The 12189-nt window shown below is 42.6% G+C and overlaps 1 protein-coding gene across 2 annotated transcripts in view; it reads right to left on the minus strand.

Annotated features, from left to right (window-relative positions):
• Positions 1 to 756: 756 nt before the first annotated feature.
• Positions 757 to 12189, minus strand: part of ALG14 (ALG14 UDP-N-acetylglucosaminyltransferase subunit) — a 112810-nt gene continuing 101377 nt past the window's right edge. Inside the window, exons 4-6 of one of the 2 annotated variants that reach the window (XM_087866115.1) lie at positions 9599 to 9671; positions 8947 to 8979; positions 4226 to 4274 (exon numbers count right to left, since the gene is read on the minus strand). In XM_087866115.1, the coding sequence (XP_087722241.1) occupies positions 8951 to 8979; positions 9599 to 9671 (102 nt within the window). In that variant the 3' untranslated portion in view covers positions 4226 to 4274; positions 8947 to 8950. Of the gene's footprint in view, positions 4275 to 8946; positions 8980 to 9598; positions 9672 to 12189 lie in introns of both variants that reach the window. The other variant, XM_045801733.2, reaches the window with a different exon arrangement.

Below are 12189 nucleotides of genomic sequence, written 5' to 3' on the forward strand. Positions count from 1 at the left end.
GCGGACAATTGTTGGCAAGTAGCTTCCCAGTCAAGGACCACACTTCCCAGTCCCACCATCAGTTTCGATGCAGTCATGTGGCTAGTTCCCAGCAGGGGACAGTGAGTGGAAATGATGTGTGTCTCATATGGCCGAAGAGATTGAGAAGCAGATGTGCCTCTCTACTCTCACTTTCCTTTCTGCTGGCTAGACAGAGAGGGCTTGGAGGGTCTGGAGGATAGTGGCTTATAGGTGGAAGAAGCCTGGGTCCCTGAATCACCACAGGGTGAAAAACCAGCCCCTGACACGGGAGCCTGGCATTGGGCTGCTCCTTGAGAAAGGCATTAATTTTGTGTGCAGCCACTGAAATGGGCAGGATTATTTGTTATAGCAGTGTATGAGTTAGGGATCTCCAGGAAAAAACAGAATCAATAGGATATGCCTATCTATCTATCTATCATCTATCTATCTATCTATCTATCTATCTATCTATCTATCTATCTAACTAATCTATCTAATCTATCAAGAGATTTGTTTTAAGAAATTGACTCATGTGGGGGCGTCTGGGTGGCACAGCGGTTAAGCGTCTGCCTTCGGCTCAGGGCGTGATCCCGGCGTTATGGGATCGAGCCCCACATCAGGCTCTTCCACTATGAGCCTGCTTCTTCCTCTCCCACTCCCCCTGCTTGTGTTCCCTCTCTCGCTGGCTGTCTCTATCTCTGTCAAATAAATAAATAAATAAAATCTTAAAAAAAAAAAAAAAGAAATTGACTCATGTGATTATGGTAGATGGAAAGTACAAAATCTGTAGGGTGGGCCAGCAGACTAGAGACCCAGGAAGAGCTGAGGCTGCAGTTCAAGTTCAAAAGCCATCTGCTGGCAGAATTCCCTCTTGCTCAGAGAAGGTCAGATTTTTACTCTATTCAGGTCTTCAGCTGATTGGATGAGACCCGTCCACATTATGGATGGCCATGTGCTTTACATAAAATCAACCAATTTAAGTGTTAATCTCATCCAAAATACCATTGCAGAAACATCCAGAATACTGTTTAACCACACATCTGGGTACCACGGCCCAACCAGTTTGACCCATAAAATGAACCATCACAGGCAACTAGTATTTCCTAAGGTACACCAAGCTATGCTGAGAACAGCCACCAATGCTGGCAGAAATGGCATATTTCTCAGCGTCTGTTCCTGCTTTGGTAAAGGAAGACATGCTATTTTCAAAATACGCTGAACACATGAAACATTCTACAAAGACACAGTATTTGAAAAAGCACTGGAGAATACACTATAATCATTGCATCATGATTCATCATGTTCGCGTGAGAAAAGATCTGGTCACCTGAGTTTTAATAAACGATTGATCTCCCTGCCTAGAATCAGGCACAGGGAAGCTTGGCCTGTGTGTCCATCTTCAACAGAACCAAGCGATGGGTGTTTCTGGCCAAGAGAGGCTCTTAGAGTAAGATCCCCTGAACCCTGCTGTTTACCAGTAGGGCTTCTGTGTCTTGGTTCTTTTTAAGAAGTGTGCAAGCAGAGCAGAAAAACAGGACTGGAAACAGGACAGCTATACATCTGGTCCTCGGGAAACAACATATTTACCTTCAGCAGCAAAAAGATCCATCAAAACTTAAGTGGCCTCCCCTCCCTCCCACCATATTATATAAGATAGAAGCAGAAGGGACTTGGTATTGGTTTTTTAATATTGGTTGACTACTACAGGCTGTGTCATTCTGACGATAACACTGAAAAATTTACTATAACCCCCATTCTGGTCAATGTCCCAAAATGATCTAGGTAACTTACTCCCTCTCCATGAAGCTCACTCTCAACCACCCAGGGCTCAACAGGTATAGATTCATTTATTCAACACATATCAGTCAAGTATCTACTATGGATATAACACGGTATCGGGTAGTTGTAAAAAATTCAGCCAAGTACAAGTTGTAGTCTCATAAATCTCAGTAAACTCTCTACGTGTACTGTGTGTGCGTGTGTGTGCGTGTGCACACATGCTTCAAGGACAATGTTCTCCTACTGGAGCCCTGTGCTCCCTCTGTACTTTCCTTGTCTGAAGTATCTCAACACTCCATTGCCTTGGGACCAGGACAAGGGGGCCAGTTTTCTGGGTTTCTCCCCTGAAAGCCACTCTGTCTCTCTGACTTTGCATTGTAATGGCATTACACACTCACTCCAAGGACAAAAGGGACACGGAGATCTTCTAATATGTGGGGTCAAGATGGTCGTGCCCAGTAGCCTTATCTACTTCCCGAAGGTCTCACCCCAATTCTAGAAGATCATCACCAGTGTGGTATGAGGAGGAAGTCAGTTCACTTGTTGACCTGCCAAAGGTCTTAGCAAAGGGCAGAGTCATGCACCGCCAGGCCACAGGGAAGCTCACCCCACAGACATGGCTTGGTTGGCACCCATATAACCAGATCTGCCGGAGACCACTTCTGGAGCAAGAAACACACCTGTCCGTTGCCTCCTTCCCCCTTCCTCATTTTTTCTTCCCTTGTCCCTGGTTCTTGAAGCTCAGTGGGGGTTGGAACCATGAATCTGGAGCAAATCTCCCTGCTTGGCCATGTTGGGGGGATATCTAGGCTTTCAGCCCACAGGCCTGTCAGCCCCTCAGGCGCCTCTCTTGCCTCAGAGAGGAAGGGGGCGGTCAGGAGGAGACTTCCTACCTCACCATATGGTGCAGCTCTTGGTTTATTTATCAGACTGAAAAGTTTACACTGAAGTTTAGGTATTTTTGTTGAACTGAAGCTTTAATTATTCCTCTGGCTAGCCTACAATTCCAACATCCCAGTTTTCCAGCTCTTGCTCCCGAATTTCACTGCTGCTTTCTTTTTCCCTGGCTGAGCCTCAGAAGGGCAGCCTGGAGAGGCTGGAGGAGGGTGGGATTTCCCCTCCTCTTGTCACATAAACAAGGAAGTGAAGGAGGCCTCTGTACTCTCAGAACTCCAAGCATGAAATGCTGCGAGTCTAAGCATTTATGTCACTTGGCTGGGACTAGGCATGGAAAGCGTTCTTTTTTCATACCAATTAATCGTGAGCCCCTCTGATGCATTTTGGGACCTGCGGTTACTGTTGGGATTATACTTGGATTCCCGTACTGCATGTTCCCCAAAGCTTTAATAAACAACGACGACAGCAGGTACCATTATATCCACGCGCCAGGCACTATCCCAGGCACTTCAATGCCGAACCCTTAACATTTGCAATTTTCCTCATTTCACCGTGGAAAGGACACAGACCCAGAGAGGTAAAACAAACAAACGAAAGCCTGGACACACAATAGATCAGAGGTAGAAGTCGAATTCGAACCCAGGGCTGTTGTTTGACCAAAGTGCTTTTCGTCTACTCTACTATTTCAAAGGATAAATGAAGAACATCAAATTCTACTTTAAACCTACAGAGCTTTGCTATGTATCAGGATGCGGTGACTCCTTCCATCAAATAAATAATAAGTCTGTGGGTAAATCCAGCTGGATACAGGTATAGATATAGATTTCTATTTATGTATTTTGTGTGTGTCCCATATAACTTTGGGCACATTTAAGGTGACCTACAATGTTTGGTCTTCTTATTTGGGCAAGCAAAGATGTTTAAGAGAATATTATAGAGGCCTTTGTTCGTTCCTCTGCAGATATTTATCGAGCGTTCCTCTGTGGAAACACAAAGATGAGAAAAGCAGATGATCCCTGTCCTCCTAGAGTGTATGGTTTTTGGCTTCTTGGAATGTGCCACTCCTTACTAGTGGGCTGCTTAGAAATAGAATGTCCACTTTCTTTGTGGTAATAAGTCAATAGTTTATTTTTTTTTAAGATTTATCTATTTGAGAGAGAGAGAGAGAGAACAGGGGGAAGGGTAGAGGGAAAGAATCTCAAGCAGACTCCCCGCTGAGCATGGAGCCCAACACCGGGCTGGGTCCCATGATCCCGAGACTATGACTTGAGCCGAAAACAAAAGCTGGATGCTCAGTTGACTGAGCCACCCAGGCACCCCTAGTCAATAGTTTGAAAAACTTGCTTTTCTGGTTACCACAGGAATGTCTCTCATTGTAAAAAATTTCAAAAAGCAACATTATAAGAATATATAATATAAAAAGTTACTTTCCAGTATGGCCAGCCCCAAAGAAACAACCAAAATTAGAGAAGAAAATTTTAATATCTAAATCTCTTCCTCCAAAGGGGGAACAGAGTAGATGGAACGGCAAGTCCCTTCACCCGGCTCCAGCAGCCCCGACGGACTTGGGGAGACTTCTTTCCTCGGTGGCTCGTAAGCTCGGGGCAAGCAGAAACACAGCTGAACGTAAATATGAAGCAGAACTCTAGCCAGAAGTTCTGACGAAGCCTTTTCTCCCCCTGCCCTGCTAATTTATTTCCATGAGAAGAGGCCAAAGACATTTAAAATGAGGATTGTTCTGGAAAATCCAGGCTAGATGGACACCAGATGTATATAGGGAATCGGGGCACACCACAGTAAACACTCAGTAGTTGTCTGCTCAGTGAAGCAACGAACACTCTGTACTGACCTTTAGAAAATCAAACCAAAACAGTCCTGTACAACATGCCCGCCTTCACAGGTTTTCAATTTATCTTTTTTTTTTTTTTTTTAAATACACAGCAAAGGGAAAAGTCGCCAAGCGTTTCTTGGCTGAATTCTTCTATTTTGCTTTCAGTTTGTGCCATTGCAGTTCCTGTTATCATGGCTGGAGGTGCACTGAAGGGCAGCAAACCCCGGGGGTATCTGAGGCCGCGCTGAAAAACTCAGCCCAGGCAGCAGAAGATATTAATAATGGGATGTCAACACAGCGCACACGCAGGAAACTCCAGGAAAAGAGCACAAACATAACCCTGGAGCGAAGCACTTTTTGGAAAGGCTTTACTCTAAGAGGATGGCAAGGGTTTTACAAGGGCTGGGAAGAAACGTATTTAAGTTAACAAAGCTCTTTATTGAGTGTTTACTGTGTTTTACAACGTGCTTTACATCTATTAACTTGCTTCATCTTCAGAACAACCCTATAAAGAAGTCACAACTAGAATCCCCACCTTACCAATGAAACAACTGAGGCACAGAGAAGCTCGGTAAGTTGCCCGGACGGCAGAGACGGAAGTGAGGCCCGGGGCATGGGCTGCGCCGCCGAAGGGAATGGAGAGGGTACAGACTTGCAGGGACAAAAAGCGCGGCACAGGGAATCCACCAACAGTACTGCGATAACCTTGTGCGGTGACAACACTTAGTGTGATGAGCATTTTGTCGTGTGTCCATGTCAAATCACTGTGGGGTACACCTGAAACTCCTATAATACTATATGTCACTGTATTTCAATTGAAAAAAAAAAAGAGGCTAAACCCAGGCGGCCTGGGCCCAGAGCCCTGGCGTTCTGGCGTTAAACCCCTCCGCTCGGCTGCCTGTCAGAGAACAGGGAAACTTCATGAATGTCTGGGTTGCTGACTTTTAGGTTGTGTAGGTTGATCCCCGCCCCTGCCCCCCAGATAGGAGGTGAACAAAACATATCAGAAATGTTGACAATATGACAATAACATGTTAACAAGTCCTTACGCTTTCTTCTCACTAAAACATGAATCACTGATTCATTCGTTCGTTCTCAAAAGCACTGACCGAGTTCCTGCTCTGGCACAACAAGTGCCAACCCCTGTCGGCTCTTCAAAGTGCACAAAGCACCGTCCTACCCAACAGGGTGTCCCGTGACTTTGGGGATCACATGTCTTGAATCTCAGTCCCGCCACCTACCAGCTGCAGGACTTGAGGCAAATTTTTTCACCTCTTCGAGTTGTTTCCTTCCAGAGAAAAGAGGTATGGTGCTCACAGGAGAAGGAAAACACAATATCCACTTGAAATTATTTTTCTTTTGCTGCCTGCAAGCCCGATTAGCTTATTTGTGCCTCGACAAACCGCTGCTCCTATGGTTCTGTCTTTGGTTTCAACCCCAAAATGGTTTATTTTATCTCTCAAACTTATATTCAAATGATCACATTTGATTTATTTTGCATGTCAGTCTAACCACTAAGCATATGTCATCACATCACTTAATTTATAACAGAACATAAATTTGCTGTGTCGGCTCTGCTGGCGAAAATAGAGTCTATACAGCACAGTCATCCACCAAAGAATTTACAGTAACAATAATAATAATAGTCAAGAAACTCAGGAGAGAATTTAAAAAATTAAAAAATTCAAGGCAGGGTTCTGTAAAAAGAAAGAAAGAAAGAAAGAAAGAAAGAAAGAAAGAAAGAAAGAAAGAAAGAAAGAAAGAAAGAAAGAAAGAAAAAGAAAGAAAGAAAGATAGATTTCTACCACTATCTAAAAATTTTTTTCTATCTTTTTTCTTGCCTCCTGCTGTCCTAAGAGAAGGCTTTACAGATGCAACTCCCCCCCCCCCCGCCCCCCACACACATACCATTCGTTTGGGGAAGTGAGGGGTGACTGAACAGGCATAGAAGGAAAGGAGATAAGGTTGTTTGTTTTTTCATTAAATCTCAAGCCTCAGATTGAAAAAAATATATTGTAAAATAAACTTTAAGTGTACATTTTGTATCGTTTTTGGGGGGTGGGGAAAGGGTTGCAGAGATTCTAATGAAAGTTATGGACTATCTTTCCAGAAAAGGCATAGATAAATCCTTCAAATTTCAAACCTATCCATGACCCCAGTTCAAGAATCCTTGGCCTAGTCATTGGGGAGAAAATATTTAAAAATATTATATGTAAGATTTCCAGGTACTTTATGTAGGTAATAGTTGCAAGTCAGACCCTTAGTTTTCTAAACCATTTAATACATAATTTGTGTATGGTATAGATTAATTCCCATTTACACCCCAGTAAATTTATGAAAAGTGAACAGGTTTGGTTAAACAAATCTGAGTTTTAGACCGTTGTACCCCCTCTGGAACGGCAGAGGAAAAGTAAGGAAACCCTTCCATTGTGTAACTGATCATTTCCTTTCATAACTGGACTATGCCTTTTAACACACGCTGCCTTAAATGTATACATTCAGCACCTTTGTAAGCCAGGACTCACATGGTAGCCCTTGGACACCTTAATTATGTGGACATTCACCTCTAAAAAGCTTTTAGACAATAGAAGAAACAATAGAAGACAATAGAAGAATAAATCCATAAAATCCCTGACACTAAATCAGAACTGTCTTTATCGATATCAAGTTAGACGTGCCGGATCAGGGGCGCCTGGGTGGCTCAGTCGGTTAAGTGTCTGACTTCGGCTCAGGTCAGGAACTTGGGGTCCTGGGATCGAGCCCCCTGTTGGACTGTGCACTCAGCAAGGAGTCTGCTTGTCTCTCTCTTCCTCTTCCTGTGCCCCACCCCCCACTCATGTACTCTCTCCCAAATAAATAAATAAAATTAAAAAAAAAAAAAAAGGAATAAAGAAGCACCAGAGCACTCTAGCCAATGCTGGTATGAAGAATGTGCTGGCGGCTCACCAAAGACATATGGCCACTTACCCCGCTGTTTTTAGGATAGAAATAAAAACCTATCCTGGCTCTTTATGAATCCCTCAGGAGTTCTCCCTCATCTACAGAGAAAGGCAGTGTTCTAAGAAAACTGTTTTTAAAAAATTGTCACAAATGGCAGATTGTAGAAATAATTTGAAACATAGGTGTACATAAAGAGAAAGCCAGAAAGAAAGAGAAAAGAGATTCCACATGAGGGGTCTGGAGTGGCTTCATTAAGCCCATGACTTCAAAACACGTTGAGAGGAAGACAAGTCACTTCTCTAAACAGCATCATGAATGGAGCTTTTTCCGGCAAAAAAAAAGCCTTTGGGAGATGATGAGGTCATGACGGTGGAGCCGTCATGAATGGGGTTAGTGCTCTTATAAAAGAGACCCCAGAGAGCTTTCTTGCCCCTTCCTCCATGAGAGGCAATGGCAAAAATATGGCCATCTATGAACCAGAAAGTAGTTCACACCAGATACTGAATTGGCCAGTGCCTTGATGTTGGACTCTCCAGACTCCAGAAGTGTGAGAAAAGGATTTCTGTTGTTGATCAGCCACCCATTGGATGGTATTTCTGTCATAGTAACTTGGACAGACTAAGAAAGAAGATATGGCCCAAATAGAACAGGAACATAGATTCTAATACCATGTCAGTGGCCCCGGAGATAGCACACTTTGGGGAAGGGAAGACCAGGAGTGGGGCGATGGTGCGGTCAGCACAGAGGTGAAAAGCAGAGCATCTAGAGTCCGGCATGTCTGGGTCTGAATCCTGAAGCCACTGCCCAGCGGCTGTCTGACTTTAGGCAAGTCACCTCAGTATCTTCACTGAGGAAAGGAGTGGAATAACAGTACCTACAGTTCACTGGATTTTGGAAGTTTAATGTAAGGTAATTAGTGCTGAGGGGCACTGTGAGTCCCCAGAAAAGCCTTGCTATAATGATCAATGACTGTGAAGGAGACACTACTGATGAGATTCAGGGCAGGCCACCCCAGGGTGTGTCACTCTGGCATGTTGAGTATTTTGAGTTAAAATTACTTGGGAAACAGCAAGTGCAAGAGGGGCACTCTGACCCTCCCCTGTCCCCCTGAAAGCAAGAAATAATGTCCCTATGTGAAGGGTACCCTCCTAGCACCTGGAGGGTAGAGATGTCCATTGTCCTGTCAGTTCTTTATAAATGTATTTTTGTCTGAAAGGTATAAAAGCTGCCTGCTTTGGTCCCTACTTTGGGTGTCATAACTTTGGGGCCCATGTACATACTAAATTAAATTTGTTGGTTTTTTTTCCCATTAATCTTTGATTATGGGGTGTGTCTGAGCCAAGAACCTAGAAGGGTAGAGGGAAATTTATTTTTCCCCCTACAGTGTTGGCGAGCAAGCCAGGAGATTTCACTAGCTGGGCACGGCTTGCCCCAGGGCTGCTGCTGCTAAGAGATCTTGGGAATTCCGACAAGCACTGGCAGAAGCTAGCAGTTCTTACCATGTTAGTCTCCTGGACTTCGGCCTCTGGGATCTGTTGGAAGTGAGAGTGGTAAGAGTCCTTTTTAAAAATTTAGACTGGCAGGAGAAAATACCTGTGGAACTATTTCCTTGTGTGTAGTGACTCTGGTGAAGATTCGTTAGCAAGTTCTCTCGTTTTCTATCGATCCTCTTTCTCCCAGAGATGGTCATTGTTTTCTTTTGTCTCTGTCTTTTGTATTGTTTGTCATAAAGGGAAAAACTATGGGTGTGATGAGTTTTTCCTTTGTCTTCTTTTGGCTTTATGACCCCTGACAGTTTGGCTTTATGACCCCTAAGAATATTCCCTCTGGCCTGGGCCATCTGGAAAGTGTACATACTGGTGTGCACCTGGTGTCCAGTTGAATAGACTGGAATTCCGAGACACAAAGTCACAAGCAGCCTTCTCTTTGTAGACTGTGCCAGCTTTCAGGGGAGTGCTAAGCGGTCCCGATCCATAAGGGGCCTCTGTCACCTCAACCTTCATCATCTTGTTAGTTCTGGAAAAGTCCCATTCTAGCAGCACTTGCCCTGTATCACAGATTAGTTTTTCTGTGAGAGACCTGGAGACACTGTTTTCACAATACAATTCTTACTACCTGTGACAGCAAAGGTCTTTGCTTTCTTAGGCTTACCCTGGGAGTGACCTTTCTGGATCCTGTGTGGACTGCATCTTTGGCACTCTCCTTCGGGGATACCTCTTGCATCCTAGTGAAGCCAAAAACAGGTTTATTGGTTTTAGTGGCTATTGGGATGAATAGATCCTACTGGTCAATGGCCAGTCAGTGGACCTTTTGAATTTGAAGAACTTCTGTATTTGAAAAAAAATTTTATTTTATTTTATTTTTTTAAAGATTTTATTTATTTATTTGACAGAGATAGAGACAGCCAGCGAGAGAGGGAACAAAAGCAGGGGGAGTGGGAGAGGAAGAAGCAGGCTCATAGCGGAAGAGCCTGATGTGGGGCTCGATCCCATAACACCGGGATCACGCCCTGAGCCAAAGGCAGATGCTTAACCGCTGTGCCACCCAGGCGCCCCTGAAAAAAAATTTTAAAGAGCATTGATCCTAAACAATTGTTTCATTAGTACCCATGGAAAGACCAAATTAAAAAGTGGGTACTAAGCAGCAGAATGGCTAGCCCTGGGGACTCCTTTAACTAGATGAAAGAGCAGAAATTAAACTTACAACAAAATTAAAGTCCACCTTCCATGTAAATTCCCCTTCTTAAAATCTGGCTCTCTCTCTTCTCAGCAAGGAGGCTAACTGCCCAAACTCCTCCACCTTCCCCAGAAAATCCCTTAAACACCAAGCTGCTTATTTTAACTTCCCTTTCCCTACTACATATACAGAGAGCACTCAGCCTAATCTCTGCCCAGGGTCTACAGGTTACTCATGTAAATGCTGGAAGCCAGAAAATAAATTCAGTAGAAGTGCCTGGGCTGGACAATAAGGCTCATTTTGCTGGGTTCTATAATCAGGCTTTGCAAGCTTCAGGCCCTTCTATGCAATATCCTTTGTGGGTATATTCAAGGCCCCCACCCAAAGAATTCAAGTCCCCTAGACAGCAGAACATTGAAATCTTTTGATTTCTATCTTAGTTGGAAATTTTCTCCCTGGTATAAAAAGGCAAATTCAAAACAGTACGGTTGAGTGAGCAAATTAACCTCTAAGTGTTTTAATGAAAAACGTTATGCAATTCTTTGAACATAGTTTGCAGGAATGCACATTTAAAAAAGGTTTCAAAATCAATAATTCTTGGGGTACCTGACCGGCACAGTCAGTGGAGAGTGTGACGTTCGATCTCGGGGTCATGAGTTTGAGCCCCACAATGGGTGTAGAGATTACCGAAAAATAAAATTTTAAAAATTAAATTAAAAAAAAGAATTATTGATTTTTAATATGTATGTATGTAATCTCTACACCCAACATGGGGCTCAAACTCATGACCCCGAGATTGAGAGTCACATGCTCCACTGACTGAGCCAGCCAGGCGCCCCAAGAACTATTGATTTACAACTTAACTCTTTAGAAAAACAAAAGCATAACTCTGAAAGCAACTCATAAATCTATTTAGATCCTTTCCTATTAGCCTTCAGACATCTGTAGATACTACAAAAATCAGGACCTCTGAAGTACAGTTGTGCTACACTTAAGAAGAAAAAAATTTAGATAGCAATTACCCTAGAATTCGGATAATGGAGAAATATATCTAAATTCCTAGAAGAAAACTTGCATTCTTTCTCTGTGCCTTGAAGATGTAAATCTTACATGACTTTGAAATGTAAACACCCCAGGAGGTAACTAAAACTCACTGGAGACTGGGGGGGAGGGGAAAGAGACCTTTTAAAAATATAGATGGCTGGAAAGGCTCTCTTGCCCAAACTTTATAGACTATAGCCTTCTTGAGATTACTTCTCAAGGACGAATACAAATCTTAAGAGTCTTCTTCACAAAGAGTAAAAAGCTTCAGTCATCTGAATGGATAAACTTAACTTATTCCAACTGTTATTTATAAACTAGTGAGTTTTGTACTGTTATACCTGATTCATAGCTAAAATTTTAAAATGTAAGATAGCTGTGTTTGTATGTATGTCTATGTGTGTGCCTTCAAGATACGGTAACTTTTCTACCTCCAAATGGTATTGCCAAATTATTTTGTAAAAGAGCTCTGTTTAATAGGCTTAAAAATAAGCACTTTTGAATTAAGAATTCTAAATCTCAGAAATATAATAGAAACTAACCCAAATGTTTTTCAAGTTCACATTATCTAGGATAATTTTTAGTAAATAAAAAGTAGTTTAAGTTTGTTGGTTTAATTGATACAGACATGTATTGTACTTTTAGAGTTATCAGCATTAAGCAGAATAATTTAATTTTATCTAGGTTTTCTAAAAGTCAAAGAAGCTCATGTTATCTCCGTTACAAGAATTTGTCAGCAAGAAGAACAACTTAAGATGATGGCTAACTAATGTCTCAGGAAATCTTGAGGAGTAATCTAAGCATAATTGTTAAGAACAAATGAACTGAATACATGTAAATGAGTCTTTAGGTGCACGTTTTTGCAATGATTATTTTATGGTATGTTTGCTTAAACAGTTTTCCAGTCTCTTTGGTAACTTCCACCATCTTAGTTAAATTAGATGATGGGAATTCACTGAACGTCTGGAGCATTTCCAAAAACAATAAAATATGGAAACACTAATTGCTAAACAAGTCCACATTTA

This window comes from Ursus americanus, chromosome 12 (assembly GCF_024610735.1).
Source record: "Ursus americanus isolate L20-20 chromosome 12, mUrsAme1.1.p, whole genome shotgun sequence".
Taxonomy (NCBI): domain Eukaryota; kingdom Metazoa; phylum Chordata; class Mammalia; order Carnivora; family Ursidae; genus Ursus; species Ursus americanus.